This window comes from Pimephales promelas, chromosome 2, assembly GCF_988280905.1.
Source record: "Pimephales promelas chromosome 2, fPimPro1.hap1.1, whole genome shotgun sequence".
Classification (NCBI taxonomy): Eukaryota; Metazoa; Chordata; class Actinopteri; order Cypriniformes; family Leuciscidae; genus Pimephales; species Pimephales promelas.
The window spans coordinates 35,316,801-35,339,728 of record NC_142770.1 but is presented as its reverse complement, the minus strand read 5'-3'; the positions used below and the strand labels follow the sequence as shown (position 1 = coordinate 35,339,728).

The 22,928-nt window shown below is 41.3% G+C and overlaps 3 protein-coding genes across 3 annotated transcripts in view; 2 read left to right on the top strand and 1 right to left on the bottom strand.

The window, feature by feature from the left end:
• Positions 1–21,017, top strand: part of LOC120486123 (protein NLRC3-like) — a 53,058-nt gene extending 32,041 nt beyond the window's left edge. The window contains exons 4-5 of the mRNA XM_089122205.1: positions 15,452–15,625; positions 20,194–21,017. Coding sequence (XP_088978331.1) covers positions 15,452–15,625; positions 20,194–20,212 — 193 coding nt within the window. The 3' untranslated portion in view covers positions 20,213–21,017. The remainder of the gene's footprint in view (positions 1–15,451; positions 15,626–20,193) is intronic.
• LOC148997264 (uncharacterized) lies at positions 9,664–13,710 on the top strand. The gene is made up of 2 exons (XM_089122217.1): positions 9,664–10,534; positions 13,459–13,710. The coding sequence occupies exons 1-2, from the start codon at positions 9,730–9,732 to the stop codon at positions 13,608–13,610; spliced, it is 957 nt and encodes a 318-aa protein (XP_088978343.1). The 5' UTR covers positions 9,664–9,729; the 3' UTR covers positions 13,611–13,710.
• Positions 17,649–19,402, bottom strand: LOC148997263 (uncharacterized). Its single transcript, XM_089132960.1, has 2 exons — positions 17,782–19,402; positions 17,649–17,680 (listed from the first exon to the last, which is right to left on the bottom strand). Exons 1-2 carry the CDS (start codon positions 19,400–19,402, stop codon positions 17,649–17,651), a joined length of 1,653 nt encoding a protein of 550 aa, XP_088989086.1.
• Positions 21,018–22,928: the final 1,911 nt, after the last annotated feature.

Genomic DNA, 22,928 nt, shown 5'->3' with positions numbered 1-22,928 from the left:
CTTTGGCGTGCTAGTAGAGTACCCAGCCAGGTGTCAAAGGGAATTAGTGGAACAGCCCAGCAGTCTTCTTTGAAATACTGTATTCGGCCTCCGCACAGTAACAACCCACAAGTTCCATCCCTGTACACAACCAGCCGGTCTGTTGTGGTGCTGGGGAAAGTAACTCCTTCTTGCGCTGCTAGACACAAATCTCGGAAGGCGTCCTCCCTTTCGGCCACAGTAACAATGCCAACCAACGGGACTGCCTCCCACTTTAATCTTCCCCTGGCTCTGCCATGAAGAAACTTCTTTGCCGCTCTCCATACCAGCGCTAGTGACTTTATCAGTTGCACTAGGCTACTGAACCGCTTGATATCTAGAAGGCTTGTGGCTGCAACCCCAATGGGTGGCCTAAGCAGATTCATGGAGGGCTCCTTTTTTGCTCCAACCCGGGTAAGAGCAGCAACAAAAGCTTTCTTCTGGATACGTGTGAGGTTCTCTCTTGCTTCAACAGCAACATCCTTAGCGGACTTAACTGGCCACTCACTCTGCGGGAGACTTAAGAACTTAGGACCCAGCTGCCATTCTGTGCCTTCTAGGGGTGGCACGGTACATGAAAAAACACCCGAACCGTTCGGTTCGCTTGTCTCGGTTCGGAGCGTGTGTGCGTCTCACGGTTCGACGCATGCGCAATGTAACCTCGTGCCCGTATGTGACGTGTGTTTTCTTTTCGCGTGACATAAGCTTGTTCGACTTGGACCGGCGCTGCACAGAGCGACCGGTGAATAACATCACACTAGAGCGGGAACGACGGCTCCGTCACTCACTTTCGCGATATTTGATGTCATTACCGATCGCTCTGTGCAGCGCTGGTTCAAGTTAGTAAACAAGCCAGTAAAAGTGGAGTATGGAGCGCTGCAGGTCACGGCACGCGGAGAAATGGCAAGTGGGAGAGATGAGGGAGTTGGAGGATGCGCCAGCGTCCTATAAGTCTATAAGTCCGGTGTGTGGGGACATTTTTGATTTCATGTTATGGTATTTTAATATAACGTTACAGTGGCACTTTATGTTTAGATAAGAGCTTCAGTCAAATGTTTCCAAATCCTGCACTTTAATTTAAACTGAAAAAAGGTACCCTCACTTTTTGGGAATAGAAGCATTGTTGATACTGTTTTTTGTGTTGAGGTTGAACTTTTCACTTTATGTTTATGGCCTTTGCTATTTCTATAGCCTAATTATAGGCAATGAGGTTTCATGTATATTGACTTATTCATAAAAGACAGTGTAGTTCCTCTTTTTTTCTTTTAAAAGATAGAATTTTTGTAAGAGCTACAAAAGTTGTCAGTTCATAAATGCAAGTTAATTTCTTTGTGTAAATAAGATTTGTGTGATAAAAATGCACAAGTTCTTGTAGACATAGTGATACACATTCTCCTTTTTTTTGCCAAATAAACGAAAAGCATGTCAATTTCTTCTCTCTTGCTGTGTCAAAATCTCACCTATAGCTTTCCTCTGAGATAGTCCCAAAATGTGCTTAAAGTCAAAGAGTCAAATTCAGTTTGTGCATGATTGCATGAATATAATTTTTTTATACTGTATCCTAAAGTGTGGATAATTAAGCTATGTATATCACATGCTGAAGTACATTTCTGAAGTGTTAAAGATTAAAAGAAAAAAATAACAAGAACCGTACAGAACCGAAAACCGTGACACTAAAACCGTGATACAAACCGAACCGTCGGTTTCGTGAACCGTGCCACCCCTAGTGCCTTCGTCCAATTCCTTGGGTGTTGCCCCTCTGGAAATAATATCCGCTATGTTGAGTGGTCCAGGAACCCACCACCAGTCTTGGACATTTGTGCTGCCTTGAATTTCCCCAATTCTGTTAGCAAAGAATGTCTGGTAGCCATAGCTTTCACGTTGGACCGCTCCCAGGACTGTCTGGCTGTCAACCAGGTGGTACCACATCTCTACACGAATTCTGCAGTGCTTCTGGAAATGCTTCTTCAGACGGACAGCATAGACAGCTCCACAAACTTCAGCCTTGACAACATCCCCCTTGTGGTCTAAAGGCGTCAATCTGGCCTTTGATTCGACCAGCCGTATGATCACATCATGCAGTAATTTCCACCGTAGATACAATACAGCACCGTATGAGCGTTCACTGCCATCAGAGAATGTGGCTACCGCAGGGCTCGACGGCAGGGTCGGAAGGTGTTAAAGCCCTGGTGAATCTCAACCGACCGAGCTCAGCATAATCTTCAAGGAGGCAGATGGCGTTTTCCCGGAGGTCCTCAGACAAAGGCACGTCCCATGTGTTTTCTGATGGACTATATTTGACCTTCGCTTCTTGAAAAGCTCTCCTCACCAAGATAGCTCCCAATCTCATTTTCTTTTTCTTTTTGGAGAAGTTCACAGCTACCATAAAGCGAAGTTTGTCACTTTCTGGATCATAACCAAGACCCAGAGCTTTATTGTTCTCTTCGGAGAGTTGGTTTGGAAGGACCATCACTGAGGATTCTTTCCTCCCCAGGTCTCTGGGTTCTGGCCTCCCACTTTGGCCAGAGTAAACCCACGGCTTCAAGTAAAAACCGCCGGCTTCCAAGATTTGCACAACATTTGCTGTTATTTGCTTGAGCTTGCCCAGGTCATTGTGCGAGGTCAGGCGTTCGCCGCGACACTGAGCGAGAGGCACACTTTTTTACTGTTCTTCCATTGAGCACGAGACAAGCGCATAAATGCTGACGATTGGCTGAGGTAGAGTAAACTGTCACTGTAAGCCAATCAGAGGTAGAGTTTGGGCGGGTGTTCTAAAGCACACATAGTAGTGATGAGCATTCGGCTCTTTTGACTCAGCTCTGAAAAGAGCCGGCTCTTTTGGCTCACAAACGGCTCTTTAAATGACTTTGACTATAATATTTCACTTTTTATTATATAATTATTTAATTTCTATAGGCTAAATTAGTAAAAATAGAGTCGGCTCTTCAGATATGCGAGCCAGCTCCCGACGTTCAAATAAAAGAGTCGGCTCATTCGCGAATCGCGAACGACCCATCAAAAGCTCATTCGCGAACGAGTCGATCCATCATCACCTACACTCCTCCGCGAACGACCCATCATCACTATCGACTAACGCTCATGAATTGCGAACGACCCATCATAACGCATAGTCGGACAGGAATAACGGACACAAGGAATAACACAAGCCAGTCAGTCAACGAGAGACAGGTATGCCGACGAGCCCAAATAATCCAAAAGTAGCCTTCTCTAAATGGTATTGCTTATGTTAAGTTTTCATTTCCGTCTGTCATGTCCATGCACAATATGTTGCAATCATCCATCCTCTAAAGAACAATCCAGATACTATTTCTCAGTGTTATTTATTTGTTAGTTTTCCTCTCAATGCGCTGGCATAACATCAGTGTGCGAGGGAGCAGCAGCACGACATTCATCTCAAGGAAGGAACACAAGTTGAGTCAAAATAAAAGTCCCCATTTGTTCACACATGCGCACAATGAACTCTTGCACATTTTTAGTAACAGTAAATAGCATAAAGTAAAAACAAAATAACAGTAAGAAACATAAAATAATATAGTTAATGAGAACATATAACTCAACAGCTTAACAAACTTAATTTAATTTTGCCCAGTTGTGGCCTGTTGAGGGGCAATAAATATCAAAAGTTCCAAAACATCTATTGTGTTATTTGGATTGATCCACTATATAAACATAATATCTACATACATGGCATTTGATTGGAGGCTAGTCTCACTTTGTCCCACAGCAACATTTTTTTTAGATGTGTACAATGTTTCATGTTTCTGTTAATGTATTGTATTAAGTGTCCATTTCATTATAAAATTCTGATTTTTCATAAATAATTGAACATGCACATGTGTTTTAAGTTCCGTTAAATAGGGGTAGAGGTGGGGTCACATTTGAGCATTTAAAATTGAATTTTACTTGAAAGTAACGCAATAGTTACTTTCTTAAGTAACTAATTACTTTTTAAAATTTGTTACTGAGTTACTAATTTAGTTACTTTTTGGAAGAAGTAACTAGTAACTGTAGCTAATTACTTTTTAAAAGTAACTTGCCCAACACTGGTCATCACCTAGTGGAGAAACAATGTAATCGATAAATGTGTTGTTTTAAGCGCCGGATGATTGACAGATCATCAAGCGGGGATGATTGACAGATGCGTAAGGCCTATCATTAAAAAGAGACTGAAATCAACAGCAATAAAGAATCCCGCTCGATCCCCTTCAAATCCCGCCGTCTGACTGAGTTCATAAGCGAGGACAGTAACTCTACAGTAGTCACGGTACTTCTGATCACATGGATTATCTTAAAATAACATACCAGAGTTGTGATAATCATTTTTATGTGAAAATATTTTTTTTAATAAATACTGTAATAATAATAATAGTTTAAAGTACAAATAATAGTTTTTAGTCAAATAACACCCCTCCACGAAACTTTTCTCCCTCAAACAGCAAGCTAACGTTACTTCTACAGCCTACACACAGCAATACAAACAATATCACTCTGCATGCTCTCTTCACGTCGTTCTAGTAAAATAATAATAATAATAATAATAATAAGTAGTAAACAAACATCAAAATCACTTCGCTGAGAATAGAACACCACTTACCAGCAGCTGCAAGAGTTGAAGCTATCCTCTGGGAATGCGCGATTGCGCATAGCCGCGCGAAATTACAAAATGCGCGTGCAGCGTGTGGAATCAGGTGAAAGGTCATCATGTGGGTCATTTTATTTACGGCTAAATTATTATTCATTCATTTTACTACTAGTTAGATGGGGCAGGCATCCACAAAAGTGCCTTTAAATACAAAAAAAGGAGAGGAAATTTTGTCTTGACAAAAGGGCACTTTGGGCACCAAGGGGCAAAAGGGCAGGTGCTCCAGCACCCAACGCCCCCCCCCCCCTGCACGTGCCTGCTCAGATAAGAGGAAGAATAATTCAGCCATGCAAATTATAAAACGCTCAAGCAATGCTGAACAATATATCTAGATAAATTTGAAACCGCTACCCTATGGCTTAGTGATTATGAAAGTGCTGTGATTTGTGGATTACTGATAAGCGCGAGTCTGGAGAAACAGAAGTTTATTTATTCATTCTCATTGTTGAGAAACGTAACCTGCATGTGTTGCGTTATTGTGTTAATAATAACTAACACAACAAACACTGATTTTTTTTGTCAGACAATAGAACGAGTAGCAATGATATAGTGAATGACTAAATTTTTTATATGTGTAAATGATCTGAATTAAGAGTTCGGGAACTGGATGAACTAAAGCTCTGTGATAGCGAGTATTACAAGTAATAAGCACTAAATTAAAATAGTCAAACTAAATTCTTTAAATGTAAAACAAAAGAGCAGCAGATAAGTGATGCGTCAGTGAGAAACACTGCTGATTGCCGTCTGTCAGCGGCCGTGCGCTCAACAGAAGAACGAGCCGCTGCTCCTCTCATCATTCACTGAACAGGGGAGACGCAGCGAGAGAGAGAGAGAGACAGAGAGAGACGGCAGGGAGAAAGCAAGAGCTCGTGCTCGCACCACTGACAACATCTGGAGGAGACTGAGCTTTGACCAAAGAGGACCTAGATTTGGCACTAGTCACTTTTTTATGTCACTAAAGGGTCTGAAAAGTCGCTAAAAATAGCAACAAAGGCGCTAAGTTGGCAACACTGATTCAGTCTCACGCCGCTTCCACGGGTCCACTTGAAAGGGATATAGCCAACTTGAACGGCCATAGTGTATGAAATGTGCTACAGAAATAAACTTGCCTTGCCTGTGTTATTTATAGTTTAAGTGTTGTGTTTATCTCTGCATATAGGCTTAATGTGTGTCATTGTTCTCTACAGGTTGTGGGAGTGTGGAGTCACAGATGAAGGTTGTGTTGCTCTGGCTTCAGCTCTGAGATCAAACCCCTCACACCTGAGAGATCTGAATCTGTCTGGGAATAAACTAGGAGACTCAGGAGTGAAGCAGCTTTCTGATCTACTGGCGAATCCTCACTGTACACTGGAGGAACTGTGGTAAGATCATACACGACTCTCACATTAAACTGTCACTGTGAATTCATAAATTATAATCAAATGGAATAAAATTCAGGGAAATAATTATTACATTAATTACAAGCAAAGCTATTGAAACAACCTTATTAAATTCATGAATTCACCTTATTAAATTCCTCCTTATTAAATTCATGAATTCTGTTCATATGATGACCTCTGTTCATATGATGTAAGAGGATTAATATGTATAAAGCGTTTGCTGTGTTTCTCCTGCACTGAGTTCATGTGTTTGATCTGTAAATGCTTGAACACATGAGCTGCTCCTCATTAAGCTGAAACTGCAGGACTGATAGTCACACTGAAAAACACACTCTGACATCATGACATACATTTAACACCCTTTACTTTAAACACACTCAATCTCAGCACAGGCAGGATTAACAGTCCATTCATTTTAATTTCAGGAGGAAACTGGATACTGTGGAGATTTTTCTCCAGGTTTAAAATCTACATCATGTCAAAGTCACAGATTATGACATGGAGAAACACTATAGTCCATCGATGACATGTCAGTGTGTGTGTTATTAATGAGACTGTGTGTTCTTATCCTATGAGAAGACATTCCTCTTGTTCATGACAGCACATGGTGTTTTACTGTGACAGACGCTTAAAACTGTAAAATCCCGCAGTAGTTTAGAGAGGTGTTCATGGGTCGCAAGTGTGTGTGTGTCCATGGTGTAAGAGCTGAGGTGTGTCAGGCTTCCCCCGTGATGTGTCAGGCCGAGACTCGCTGCGGGTGTTTGGTTGGCCAGAAACTACCGACACAATCAAACTGTGTGTGTGTGTAACAAGCGTTTTTCTGAGGAGAGCTACGAGAGTTTCTGTCTTCTCTGTCACTCTCCATCTTTATTGTCAGAGTCCTGAAGAAATGGAGATTTGTGATCTACGCTACTGGTTTTAGGACATTTGTATGAGAAAATATCAAATATATGCATTTATAGCGAATGTATATAAACATTTATACTGTTAAAGGGAAAATACAGATTGTGTTCAATGATTTGATAGAACTGTCAGCTGTAAAATCCTCCAGTTTTCCTCACAGTCACACACACACATTTAAGAGGACTTTTCAGAACGATTGTGAGGAAGACTTGAGCTGAAAGAGGGGTTTTCATGACTCTTTATTGTTCATTACATTCACCTCTTTTACAATTTTTACAATGACTAATAAAGTGTATTGGTTGTGTTGTAGGCACTGAAACAGTCCAGTATATAATCACACTCATGTTTCTGTTGAAATAAAGAGATTTCTGTTTCACACACTCCGCCACTGTTCACACTGTGTGCCAATATATAGTTCATGCAGAGATATTTGTATAGGCCTATATATTATTATATGACAGACCTAATGTGATTAGTTTTTACAAATACATTAACCATTCACACACACACACACACACACACGTTGTGTTTCCATGTTTTATGAGGACTCTCCATAGAAATAATGATTTTTAAACTGTATATTAAATCCCCTAATCCTAACTGATGTAATTTAACAAAGTGAACTGATGAGTATATGTATATATTTCATATTGACATCATCAGGGGCACTGCTAAGGATTTTGGGCCCTATGAAAAGAATCTTAACAGCCCCCCTACCCAACACAGCTGACTTTTTTCGTATTAATTTACATAAAATCATGCCCATCTATTTAAGTCAATCAGACAATTGAACTCCATCCCATGTCCACATTCGTAATTTGTCCTCTGTAATGCAAAGCCGTGCACCCGCTACACCCTGCTCAATTGAAACGTATTGAGATAAGTAGGAATTAATAAAAAAAGTAGAATGGAAAGAGAAATGAGTAGTGTAAATAAGCAATCAATGTTTATAAGAGGAACAGATGGAAATAAATAATTGATATTGTCAGATCATTTAAAAATAAGAAGTCAACTGACTGGAATGACATGGACATGTCTGTGGTAAAACATATTATCGAGTGTGTTGAGAAACCCCTGGTACATGTATGCAATTTGTCTCTTTAAAATGGCATATTTCCTAAAAAAATATGAAAATCGCTAAAGTTATACCCATATATAAAACTGGAGATATACATACCTTTTCAAATTATAAGCTCATTTCTTTGCTTTCACAATTTTCAAAAATATTGGTGAAATTAGTTTACACAAGATTAAATGATTTTCTTATAAAATATGATATACTAAGCAAGCAACAATATGGGTTTAGAAGTATTAGAACAGTCACACATGTGTTAAAAGATTTTGTGGAGAAAATATCTAACGCAACAGAAATAAACAATACACAGTTGGGGTATTTTTAGATCTTAAAAGCATTTGACTTTTTCCAGAGAAAAGGAGATCTAGAGATCTTACTAGAGAAACTGAAAAAAAAATATGAAGCAAGAGGGGTAGCTCACTCTTGGATAAGTAATTATTTAGAGAAAAGGCATCAATATGTCCAAATAGATAATTGCAGGTCACAATTGGTGCAGGTAACATGTGGGGTTCCCCAAAGCTCTGTGCTGGGCCCATTGCTTTTTCTGTTATACATTAATGATATATGTGAGGTTTCCAAAGTACTAAAATGTATATTATTTGCAGATGATACAAACTTATTTTGTCATGGTGACAATCTGAAACAACTTCTGGATACAATGGAAAAAAAATGGTACTGCTAAATATTGGTATGATTTGAATAAACTAACATTAAATTTAAGGAAAACAAAATGTGTTGTATTTGGTAATAGTTTATCGAATAAAATAGGTAAATGAATGATTAATGAAGTTGAAATAGAAAGGGTGTCAGCGATTACATTTCTTGGAGTGATTATAGACAATAATTTAAATTGGAAGGGACACTTAGCATGTTAAAGAAACTATTTAAAAATAATGCAATGAAACTAAATGAAACAATTTAAAGAGCGATAAATGAACAAACTGTTTTTGTTGTATTTGGGATGGTGCAAATGTATTGTTTAGGAAATACATTTTTTTTAGATTTGTTTGTCAAGATTATAATGTAAGACAATAATTATTTTACTTTTCTTTTTTAAATAAGAGATATTTTCAAAAAAAGGATAGGCATCATAAGCAAGAGCTTCAGCCTACACCTGTTTCAGACTGTTGTAAATATACTGCTGTTTGTCAGCTCAACTGTGTTGAGACTAAGTTTTTTATCTGAAACTGTCTATCTACAAAGCGTGCGTACGGCATAGCCGTCAACACTGAACATTGAAAATAAGGAAGATTTCCCGGATTCCACCCCCAAAATAAGGGATTTTTTTTTACACGATTCTTAACCACAAACTTTAAAAATAAAGCAATAATAACTAGCCTAAATGTGTGCGAGAGAGAAAGAGACTGATATCATAGAGAATGTTTAAATACTAATATCAGCTTACGAGGGAAACGGAGGCGAAGTTATTGACTCAGCCTTGTTTATTCTCGGCGCGTCCGCGGCAAGTGACAAGTTTGGTGCACAAGACCGCCAAGAATCTAGCGTACAGCGTTAGTTCAGGCAGGCCGCGTAGTCAAGCTCTGCTATCAGCTGATAACGGTCTATCAGCTGATCCGATGGATACGCCTTCAATTATAGTCTTTCAATCAAGGGCCTTATTTAAAGGCATCTTTTAGTCTGTTGCTCAGTTGCTTCCACTGCATGCTCGCAAACATAGCTCTCGCAATACGATGAGATTACTCATATATTTTGCTGTAACGTTACTCACTCAACTGCTGATCATGTCTACCACCGCACATGATGAAGACCAATGGCAAGTTGAATCCATTGAAGAATCCCAGCAAACACTAAGTCAAGCAGAGGAAGCCTTTCAAGACGAAAGCAACGCTTCTGTTCGTCGGAGCTCTCGTCTTGCGAGTAAATCTTCTAGTCCTCCTAGCATCAATGATTGGCCATTGCCGAAGTTATTGGAAACTTTGTATAGGCACGATATCTCGGCACCGACTGGAGCTTCGCATAAAGAATTATTTGCTTTGCTCTGTGAAAAAATTGACGTCTCGACAGCAGATCTTCCTCCTCCTCCTCCATTCTCCGGCAGAAAACAGCCGCAGAAGAGAAAGAACCTCGACCCGACTTCGTCTGATGTTGCACCAAAGCGGTCAGGTGGTCCTGTTGTCTCAAACCGAGGTGTCCACTCTTCTTCAGTCCAAAGCAATGACCCAGTGTTATCAGCATTGTCCAGCATTCAGTTTTCGCTCTCCGACATGAACTCCAGAATTCAGGCTTTGGAGTCCGGTCCATCTTCTAGGTCCTCGGCAAATCTTCTCTTCTCTGGCCCGTCTCTTGAGAACTCCACTTCAGGCACGGCGCGGCTGCCCGTGTTTACTCCGCAGCTGGATGATGACGTCACAAATACGGCAGCAGCGACTATTCCGCGAAGAACGATGGGAAGTGCAGTTCCCGTGTCTTCAGGCGCTCCATTCTTTCCGCCGGCTGCGGCGATTTCTCATCAGTTGAGAAGCCAAATCGTGGCAGGTAATGATGTCAATCTTATTAAAATATTACTGTGCTCAGAAATGAGTGAGAAGCGTGTTGTCGATTGCGGCGATGTGTCCGTTATGTTGAAAGACAGCGATCCCCGGCTTTCAAAAATGTTAACACTAGCTGAATTTAACGTGGCATTTGGGGTTTACAGAGATGTCATTTGCGAAATCTATCCGTCTCGTAGAGCCGAGCTGGACACTTATTTGGCAATAATTTCTGACTTGGCTCTGACTTATGGAGGAACTCTCTTCTATGACTATCACAAATCATTCTCTGCCAAAGCTGCCATGTTTATTCAACGTTTTAATCAGAGATTGGACTGGTCCGTAGTCGACTTAACCCTCATAAGCAGACATTTCACCGGTCATCAAGCTCTCTCCTACTCGATCTGTGGCTCTCATTCTCACACTCTCAATCTATGCCCAAAATCTGTGTCTCCTTTTACTTCTAAGCCTGGCTTTCAAACTGTTGACTCTAAGGTAACACCATTCGCTACTCCTTTGTGCTTTAATTTTAATGAAAATGTTTGCAAATTCTATAATTGTAAATATGTTCATGCTTGTAGTTACTGCGGGGACGGCCACCCAAAATCTGTGTGCCCAAGACGAACCCGCTTTATGAAAAAGGACAAAAAGAAATAAAGCCAACAACTCCAGTCAATGTTCCTAAGCTGGGACAGGCACTAAAAAATCATCCTAACCGCTGCTTTGTCAATTATTTAATAACTGGACTTATTCAAGGTTTTTTTGCAGGATTGTTATGGTTGCCTAAGTTATCATTTTCCTGTAATAATTTGCTTTCTGCTGTTAAAGAACCTGAAATTGTTGATTTTTTGTTGGAAAAGGAAGTTAAGAAAGGATTCCTGATTGGGCCTTTCGATAAGTCTCCTTTCTCAATTTGTCGGATTAATCCTATAGGGATCGCTACTCGGAAATATTCAGGGAAGAAGCGCTTAATTTTTGATTTGTCTGCCCCTCATAATGATGCCACTCAAAGTATCAATAGTCTTATTCCTTTAACTCCGTTTTCTCTCTTTTACGCAACAGTCGACGATGCAATTAAAATTATCAAAAAAGCAGGTAGGGGTGCCTGGCTCGCAAAGGCAGATATTACAGACGCCTTTAAAATCATGCCTTTACATCCATCACAGTGGCATTTATTTGGCATTAAATGGAGGGAAAAATTTTATTTTTCGGTCAGGCTTACTTTTGGCTGTCGCAGTAGTCCAAAAATATTTGATACACTTTCAGAGGCGCTATGTTGGATTCTTCTTAATAATTGCAAAATACCGCATGTGCTCCATCTTTTAGACGATTTTCTGCTAGTGGATTATAAAAATGCAAAGCCAGAGAGATGCATTTCGGCGTTAAAACACACTTTTGCCGATTTAGGTGTTCCCCTTTCTGAGGAAAAAACCTTAGGTCCTCTCAAAGTTATTGAGTTTTTAGGCATTACTTTAGATTCCAATTTAATGCAAGCCTCGTTGCCCCTTAAAAAATTAAATCGCATTAGAGAAATCATGAGAAATGCTCAGATGTCCACATGTTTTTCAAAAAGAGATTTGCTTTCTCTGCTAGGCCATCTTAATTTTGCGATGCGTATAATTCCCCAAGGCAGGTCTTTCATTGCCAGACTCCTCGATATATCTAAATCAGTTAAAGATCTTAAGGACATAGTTACTCTAGATGCAGGCTGCAGATCAGATCTCAGGTTCTGGTCTTTGCTCCTTAATAATTGGAATGGCATTTCTTTTTTTCATCATGACGATCTGGAGTCTTCTGCAGCCCTTAAATTGTATACAGATGCTGCGCCTTCTGTCGGTTTTGGGGGGGTTTTTAATGGTCAGTGGTTTGCTAGTAAATGGCCAAAGGAGCTGACGTCCATGCCTGATAATAATCTGTCTACCGCTCTGTTGGAACTTTATCCCATTGTGATAGCTTGTATTTTGTGGGGCAAACAATGGTCCAGAAAACAAATTCTGTTCTTTTGTGATAATGAGGCAACTGTTTATATTATTAATAAGGGTCGCTCATCAGTTCCGTTTATCAACCGGTTCGTCAGGCGCCTTACTTGGGCATCGATATTGGATAACTTCATTTTTCGAGCTGCTCACATTCCAGGCTTAAACAATCAAGTTGCTGATTCACTTTCTCGATTTGAATTTCAGAAATTCCACCTCCTGTGTCCAGGTTCAGCATCAACCAGCTTGGTCTGCCCTCCTTTCAGCCAGACCGTAATAGATTAGACATGACCCTTCAATCTTATGTTGATTCAGCAGCTAAGTACATGCGCAGTGGTCTAGCAACATCGACATTAAAAATGTACGACACTGCTTGGTCTCATTTTAGTTCTTTTTGTGCCACCTTCTCTGTAAATGTACTTCCTGTCAATGTTTCATATGTTAGTGCTTTTATAGTTCACTGTTTTGAGTCCCGTAAAATACAGCCATCATCCATTAAAAGTATGGTCGCCGGCATCCAATTCCACCTGCGCTGCTTGGATCCATCTACTTCCAGCTTGCTCGAAAATTCATCAATTCGTCTCCTGCTTAATGGACTTAAAAAAGAGAAACCTAGAGGCAATGATCATCGCCTCCCTCTCACACTAACACTTTTGAGAAAATTAATATCACATCTGAGAGCGGGATGCTTTGGGGTTCACACTGATATGATGTTAGAATCTGTTTTGCTTACTGCTTTCTATGGCTTCCTCAGAGGTGGTGAGTTCTCAACACGCACAGATTCCTTTAACCCGTCACATGACCTCACCATATCTGATGTTTCAGTTTTTTCTCACCACTTCACTATTTTTTTGAAACACTCAAAATCTGATAGGAACAGGGAAGGAGCTTCTGTTTATATTTCTGAAACTAATTCTGCTTTTTGTCCTCTGTCTTCTATGTCGGCATATTTGAGGAGTCGTCCTCAAGCTCGTCCGGAGGACCCATTATTTGCTACGGAGGAGGGGAAGCCTATGTCCAGAGCCTGGTTTGCATCCCGCTTCCGCCTGCTTTGTCTATACTGCGGGCTTCCCCCAGGGCGTTATTCAGCTCATTCATTGCGCATAGGGGCTGCTACAACGGCTGCTTCCTCTACTCCCGTTTCTACCCTTAAAGCTATGGGTAGATGGTCCTCGGCAGCTTATGAACGGTATCTCCGGCCAGATACGCGAGCCATCCTTGACGCTCAGAAAGCTATGAGTGATGCTTATGATCTGTAGTCAATAAATATGCTTCAGTAATTAATTGGCTTTTACAGTTCTTTAGATCGAGCTTCAAAATTTTTTTTTTTTGTTGTAAACATTATTTTTATCTCTCTATTTAGCTATTCTTATAAACTAAATAAGGTAGCTTATTGAACGCTCATTCGATCCTCTCCTGGCTCTTTTGGCTAAAAGAGCCAGGGATGATTGCCTGGTATGGTCTGTTGGGGGGATTGTTTGCTGCTTTCCCAGTTAAATGGGAAATTGTCCCCAGAAGCTGCTGCTGTTACCTGACTAACTTTCATGGAGCTCATGAAAAGGATGGTAATTCAGAACAGAGCCATACCGCCAAATGTAACTTTACCAATCATGCAAATAAATATTTTGGAAAATAATTGCTTTTTGGTATTTTTGACTCAAGTGGTCCTGACTGAAATCTAGCGTACAGCGTTAGTTCAGGCAGGCCGCGTAGTCAAGCTCTGCTATCAGCTGATAACGGTCTATCAGCTGATCCGATGGATACGCCTTCAATTATAGTCTTTCAATCAAGGGCCTTATTTAAAGGCATCTTTTAGTCTGTTGCTCAGTTGCTTCCACTGCATGCTCGCAACCCACCTCCTCCCCTAGCTCCTCCTTCAACTTCGTCTAACTTAATCAGTGTCAATCTGTTTTCACTGATGCATGCTCTGTTCTCAAGGGGGGATTGTTTGCTGCTTTCCCAGTTAAATGGGAAATTGTCCCCAGAAGCTGCTGCTGTTACCTGACTAACTTTCATGGAGCTCATGAAAAGGATGGTAATTCAGAACAGAGCCATACCGCCAAATGTAACTTTACCAATCATGCAAATAAATATTTTGGAAAATAATTGCTTTTTGGTATTTTTGACTCAAGTGGTCCTGACTGAACTTCATTTCACTTAGCCGTGTCTTAGTGTCACAGTCCTTCGTCTGCACCATCCAGTCTGCGTCTCCAGCACTACACTTCCCATGATCCTCTCGTCTGCACACCTGAACTCACTCCCTCATCAGCCTCCCGTTCAGCGTCCTGTTCATCTGTTTCACCTGTCTTCACCTCATTATGTCTGATTCCTGCTTGTATTTAGTTCCCTCTGTTTCATTCTGTCCTTGTCGGTCAATGTTGAATGTTACCTGGTGTAACCCGTCTTCCTGCCTGTATTTTTGTATTAAAATTATCTTCATTGTGACTCTGGAGTCCTGCAGTTCCTTCTGCCTGCTCCACACCCGTGACACTTAGCTGTGTGCACAGCTTTTTTGTAACAGCGCACGGCACCGCATGATTAGCATCCGAGGATGAACGACTTCAAGCCGAATCTGTCCAAGCGTGTACGTCTCACACAATCAGAGTGTAAAAATACGTTGCCTGGATACAATTTGGGTGGACTGAACCATTTTATGATAATTGAGAGGGGGAGAGGGGCCCACTGACATTTGTGTTTCCTAAACAAAATCATTTTTTGACACCAGGAAACAGCAAATAGAGTAATTTAAAGTTAATAATGTTAACAATAAAATATTTTTTTTTTAGAACCACAATTTTATTGGGGCCCCCTCTTAGTCATGGGCCCCCGAGAATCGTCATCGTTTACCCCCCCTTTACGGTGCCCCTGGACAGCATTATGTTATTTATAGTTTAAGTGTTGTGTTTATCTCTGGATATAGGCTTAATGTGTGTCATTGTTCTCTACAGGTTGATGGATTGTGGAGTCACAGATGAAGGTTGTGTTGCTCTGGCTTCAGCTCTGAGATCAAACCCCTCACACCTGAGAGAACTGGATCTGTCAGATAATAAACTAGGAGACTCAGGAGTGAAGCAGCTGGAGGATCTGAGGGATGATCCACATTATAAACTGGAGACACTAGAGTAAGAATAGTTCACGAATTTCAACGAATTTCATCATCATTTTTTATTTAAAGTTCAAATGGCTGATTTACTCACTAGAAATAAAAGTAATGGTTCAGATTCAGTAACACTGTGTGTGTGTGTGTGTGTGTGTGTGTGAGAGAGAGAATATAAATTAGTTTAATTCTGCTCATACTGTTGTGACATTGTGAGAGTAATATTAATGTTATTTTCAGCTTTTCCCCTTTAACTCTCTTTGATAATCTGAGATTTGGGTTGTTATCAACTGATATTAAATCTGTAGTGAGTCTAATGATGATTTCGGCTGGTTCTGGATCAGCTGTCCGTTGTGTGAAAGTGACCTTTCATGTGCTTTTGATTTTGTAAAGTGACTTTGAGCATCAGATAGAAGCTATATTATCATGTTGAAGGAGGAATTAATATAGATTATCTAGTTAGTTTTCTTATGAAAAGATGTGACAGATGTAATATCTCATACTGCATATGTGACTGTGTGTGTGTTTTATTCAGAGGTGGAAGTAACGAATTACAACTACTCAGATTACTGTAATTAAGTAGTTTTTTCGTGTACTTGTACTTTTATGAGTACATTTTTTAGTCTGTAATTTTTCTTGTACTTGAGTACAAATTAAGTTAAGTAATGTACTTCACTACTTTAAAAATGCCATTAATTACAAAGTACTTGTACAATTTGAATTCAACAATTATTCAAATCTTTGACCAGCATTTGGGTATCCAATGGAAATAACTGATCGTAGGCGGGCCAATAAAAACCCTTGTATTTGGAGCGAGAAAAAAGCCCGGTTCCTGGAGAGCTATATTCGTCCTCACACGTCCTTCAGTTTGTATTAAAGTGTTATCAAAGAACTTTGCCGTAATGGACATGGACATTCGAGACACTGAATTCATTGAAAATTCCGAAGAAATACCAGATGACGAATGCCTATGACCCCACATGGAGGAGTTGTTCTTATACAGAGGAAGGAAAGGAGATGTTTTATAGAAACTTTGTTTCTGCAGTGATATGTGATAGTTCAGTTGTTTTTGTTTTTAAAGTTTGGTAGACCTCACGATAATTTGACTAAAAACATCACTTGAAACATGAGCTTCAGCGTTACTCAGGTGACAAGCACATATATCGTAATAAAGATTTAGCATTGTAAACTTAGATTAAAAAGTTATATTGTATGTCATTGTCAACACAATGTTTTATATATATTGAATCCGTGTTTTAAGCTTACAATGAAGAGTTTAATAATGACTCTTTCATAAAAACAGTATCTTGCCGGCCATGACCCACTGGCATAACAGTGTAACTGCACTGATTGTCAGTCTGTCTAGATGGCACATTTGTGTCAGTACTAAATGCTGATAACTTTTGAAACTTTTGAAATATTAGTAGGGTACTTTTGGAAATCTTTATTGTAAAAAAAAAGAAAAGAAAAAAAGAAGTTTATAAATTAAATAACCCAATAAGTGTTACGAGGGTGGCTGATGAACCCACTAGCAGACAGCAACTGATTCTCAAAGGGGTTTATTAAAGGACAAAACAGAAAGAAAAACCCACGATGGGGCAAAACAGGACAGGGTATAACACACTAGACTAAGACTAAGAACTAACAATAGAACCAAACTCCTCTTGACAAGACTCACAACTAGTTACTCACAGCTTGATACAAACACAAAGTATGATAAAGTCAAACACTGAACTCACGGTAGGTTTCACACAATCTTTCACAATGAACCGACACAGGACAGCAAACACAAGGGGATTATAAAGGGAACACTAATGACAAAGACAGGTGAAACTGACTAGACAATAATCACAAGACTAGGATAACAAGGGGGCGGGGTAAGTTAACGAGACAACACAAGCACATGGCCCAAACAGGCCATGCGCTTGCACACAAAACATGATTCTGTCATGATCCTGCCTCACGAGTCACGACTAGAGAAAAATCAAAGACAAGAAGGCAGAATCATGACAGAACCCCCACCTTAAGGAGCGGCTTCCAGACGCTCCTCAAGGGGACATTAAACACGGGACATGACAGACTGTGACAAAGACACAAACCAACAGTACATGGCAAAAACTAACAAAGGCATACAAAAATAAACAATGACAGGATTGGGATGAAACATCAAAAACATCATACAGGGCAGAGGAGGGGGAGGAAACACAATGTCTTTGCGCGACAGTCCAGGGTGGGTGGGCGGGACAGGGGTCCTGGGACCACGTGGAGTAGGCTTAGGACGAGAGGACCGAGCGGGCTTGGGAGGAGTGGTGTGGGACAAGGGAAAAACAGTCCGGGGTTGAGCCATGACAGGGGAAACAAACGGAAGTCCAGGAACAGTGGGGACAGGGACAAATGGGGAAACAGACCGGGAATTAGAGGAGCCAGGGGAGACCGGGAAAACAGACGGGGATGCAGTCTTACTGGCAGCAGCAGACTCCAACATAGAGGACTCCAAGGACACAGAGGATGAGGTAACGGGACTTTTGACGGGGGACAAAGCAGGCAAAGGTGCAGGACACAAGACACGGGGCGAAACAGTCGATTGTGGAGCTTTGGCAGCTGGCCTGGGATCAGCCTCTAAGTCAGCTGGCTTAGGATCTGTGCTCTGTTTAGCAGACTTGGGATCAGCGAAGACTGCAGCTGGCTTGAGATCTGTGCTCTGTGTAGCAGACTTGGGATCAGCGAAGACTGTTTCTGGACTGGGATCGGCGCTCTCTGGAGCATTTGAAACAGGGACTGGGGATGAGACAGGACTGACTGGGAAATCAAGAATTCTGACCAGACAGGATAAATACTCGGACAGGGTTCTGGCAGCGATGATGACTGGCATCTCCTGATGAGCCGAAACGGACTGTACCACAGCCCTTGCAGCGGAATCTGCTGCTGCTCTCTCCTCTGCAGACACGGCAGAAGACTCAGAGACGACCTTCTCAGTACAAGTCTCTGGAATGGATCTCCCCAACGCCGACTGGGAAAAGGCGCTCTCTGCAGCAGGTTGTAGAACGGTGTCTCCTGTTGCAACCACCGGAATCGCGCTTACAGCAGCGGGGCAGGGAACAGCGCTTCCAACTTCAGCGGCGGGTTGGAGAGCCATCACGGGCTCAGGAGGGGGTAGAGACGGCGAACCCGAAGGTCCTCTCCTCCTCTTCTTCCTCCTGGGTCGCGGGGCAGAGTAGGTAGCCAGACTAGTGACCGGAGAGGGAGGTGAAGCAGGAACCGTTACAGGTGAGCTCACTGCAGGCGCGGAGGATTCTGGGCAGGAACACTCTGATGCTGACTCCCACGACGGGTGCCTTCCACGCTTACCATGAAGACTGATGGACGTGGAAGGTGTCTCAGGAGTCGCGGCAAGACTGGGTTGGTCCCCAAGTGTAGCAACAGCTAACAGACGACCCTCAGGGATCACAGGAAGAGTAGCAGAAGATGAAGACCTTGTAGCACCCTGCAGCTCCCTCTGTGACAGACTGTCCACCATCTTGTGGAACGGGCGGCTGACCAGTCTCTCACGTTCAGCTAGAGGAGGACGGACGTTAAGACCCGCGATGAAGTAGCGGTTGACCAGAATCTCCGGCAAGAAAAACCTCCTCTTCTCCACGACCTGGGCGTACTTCCTCAGGGTCAACTCTCCCTGAGGAGGGAAAGGAAGCTTGCCTTCCAGGCTGTCGGTGATGGCCGACTGCCACCATCGTTCGGGGTCTGACGACTGCAGAGTAGGAAAAATAGGCATGCTGTCTGCTGGGTTTCTTGTTGGTCGGTTCATTCTGTTACGAGGGTGGCTGATGAACCCACTAGCAGACAGCAACTGATTCTCAAAGGGGTTTATTAAAGGACAAAACAGAAAGAAAAACCCACGATGGGGCAAAACAGGACAGGGTATAACACACTAGACTAAGACTAAGAACTAACAATAGAACCAAACTCCTCTTGACAAGACTCACAACTAGTTACTCACAGCTTGATACAAACACAAAGTATGATAAAGTCAAACACTGAACTCACGGTAGGTTTCACACAATCTTTCACAATGAACCGACACAGGACAGCAAACACAAGGGGATTATAAAGGGAACACTAATGACAAAGACAGGTGAAACTGACTAGACAATAATCACAAGACTAGGATAACAAGGGGGCGGGGTAAGTTAACGAGACAACACAAGCACATGGCCCAAACAGGCCATGCGCTTGCACACAAAACATGATTCTGTCATGATCCTGCCTCACGAGTCACGACTAGAGAAAAATCAAAGACAAGAAGGCAGAATCATGACAATAAGTTTATTTATTTTGCATTATAATTCATTAATAATAATAATCATATTAGACCGTTTTTATAACTTGGTTTCCATAAAAGTAAATAAATATCACAGGCTAAAAGTAATTAGTAATTAGTACTTGAGTAGTTTTTGAGAGGGGTACTTTATACTTTTACTTAAGTACATTTTTAACACCAGTACTTTTGCTTGTAATCGAGTATTATTTTAGCAACTACTTGTACTTGTACTTGAGTACAAATTTTCAGTACTTTTTCCACCTCTGGTTTTATTTTAGGTATTCGAGGCCAGTCTGATGTTCTGCTGATCATCTGATGGTGAAAAAGGATCCACTACAGAGACTCACAGTCAACAGAATCAACAGAGACTGAAGATACAGTGACTTCACTGTTAGAAATTAAGACTTCATTTAGATTTCAACCATCCTCTGACAGACCTGATGAGGCGGCAGTGAAACACCTTTTATTTCACAGCAAATTACACTTTCTCATTCATAGATTAACCTTTTTATTTTTATAATGCACAGTATATAAAAATGTTGGAGTTTTAGAGTAAATATAGATCCTGAATGTGTGTGTGTTGTACCAGCAGAGGGCAGGCCCGGTTCTAGAACCATATCACTGAGGGTACTTCTGAAAATAGTGAGGGTGCTCAAAATACATAGTTCCCACATGACGTCACAACATGCGGGCATTTGCCGACCCGGCGCCATTGCTGAGGGCAAAACATTTGAAGAAGCAATACGAGTTGAACGAAGTGATATGAGTTTCGTGCTATAAAGTGAAAATGGTCATCTCCTGCTGGGTCAATGGATGATAAAATCGTGCCGGATGTTCAGTTAAATCGGGATTTTACACTATACCCGTCATTAGACTCCATGGATGTGAGAAGACTAAGCTTTTGTCCGAACAACGACAGAGATTATGGCTGGCGAGCATAAACAGGAAAGAAACTCACTCAAAACACGCACGAATTTGTTTGACAAAAGCACAATGTTGTGTTTTATTGCAAGTGTAAACAAATATAAGTTAACACATTGCAGTTTGTATAATGTCCTGTATGAACAAAATGACGAGGTATTAAAAACGTCACATTCCAGCATTGAAATCTCAGATTATGTCCCTAAAGATCCCGCGTATAATGTAGTTCCGCCGCATTAGCTACATTAATTAAATTGCACGCGAGTTATTTATTATTTATATATTCATGCACTGAACCATGACGCCCGCAAGTACATGCATATTACAGAAAGCACCGGTGACTGTTTTAAGGGGAACATAGGAATTAAGTTGTGCAGGCTATGGCTTTTTAATACAGATTAGCATCATGCTACTTCGCTATGATGACTAAGTTACTTTTCAATTGATTGCACTTGAGCAAACGTCACCAAACTAACCCCAACTGTGAAGTCGGCCTAAAAGGGGTCTATAAGGGACATTGAAGCAGCTAATGATTACATTAGAGCAGTTATCTCTGCAGTTTTTGCAAAGAAGTTCACACAGTTAACGTTATTTGTTCTGAGTTTTTATGTCTGTATCTGTTTTTTTCTGTAAATGCCAGAGGTGTTAGAGACCCATTGAAAAGGAAATGTTTATTTTTATTTTTTCAAAATAGTCATTGGGGGAAAAATATATGGTTTTCATTTGGGAGTAACCGGTCAGCAGGGGTCGCTATTTTACAGGGAAACTTTAAGGGCACGTTATTAAACATTTAGCAGATTCAAATGGGAGATGGGTAATACTGGTTGGTGATGCAGATCATTCCCAATTCATTATTATTAACATTTATGCGTGTAACAACAAAAAAGACAACAAGTTATTATTTACAACAGTAGAAGATAAAATTAGCCAGCTGATTACAACTTTTCCTACTGCCAAGATTGTATGGGGAGGTGATTTTAATACAGTTATGGATGGAAATCTGGATAGACGGCCTCAAGAAACAGTTCTTCAGATGAGTTGGAGAATGTATGTCACAGGATGAGTCTTGTAGACATCTGGAGACTGATCCTCAGTGTGTGTCGACACACCTGGCCAGGACAAAATGTCTCTCCTCTTGCCGTACATTTGACAATTCCCAGGTGTGACCCAGGTGTATTTGGTTGATCATTTGCTGATTTGCTTTCAATAACAGACCATCTTCATGACTGATTTCCTCTGGATATGTCCAGTATTTGTGTATTGATCTTGTCATCATAGATCGTTCTTTGGCCCATCCATTCAGCGCTGCCTTGTTGAACATGTGCATCTCTGCATCCTCTGCTGTTGCTTTTCTGAAAGCATCAGTTTCTCTTCTGAAATAGGAAGTTGTGCCGTAATCCAGTTTTCCACTCCTTCTCAATGTGTGTGTGTGTCTACGCTGCCGGTGGTTCAGATCTGTGGAGCCGTAAGCCACTGGCCTTCCTTCTTGCAGAATCACAGCTCCTGTTCCTCCTGAACTGGGTTTGCTCACGTCAGAGATTTCAAAGCAGGACTTTGAGTATCCAAATATTTCAGTTCTTCAAACCTTTGCTGTTGATCATCCTCCCAGTGCCGCTCTGTGTCTTTCTCCAGCAATCTCCTCAACGCTGCACTTCTGTCAGACATATTGGGAATGAACTTTGCCAGATATCGCCCCACTCCAAGAAATCTGTGCCGTTCTTGCTTTCTGGCGGTGTAATTTCAGTCCTTACTTTTCCTCCGTCTGGCTTAACTCTTGAGCACTCAGTATGTGTCCGATGTGTCTGATCTCGTCAGTCTTATTTTGCACTTGTTCCTGTTCAGCTTTCAATAGTTTTTTCTTGCTCATTCCCGCAGCTTTATTAGCCGTTCCTCATGCTCTTGAATGGCATCTCCCCACACCAGCAAGTCATGGATGAGATTTACCACACCTTCCAGTCCTTCTGTCATTTGTGCGATGGATCTCTGAGAGACTTCTGACCCTGATGATATACCGAAAGGTCACCTATGAAAACGCTATCGCCCAATTGGTGTGTTGCTTGTGCAAAGCTTTGACCTTTCATGATCCAGCTTT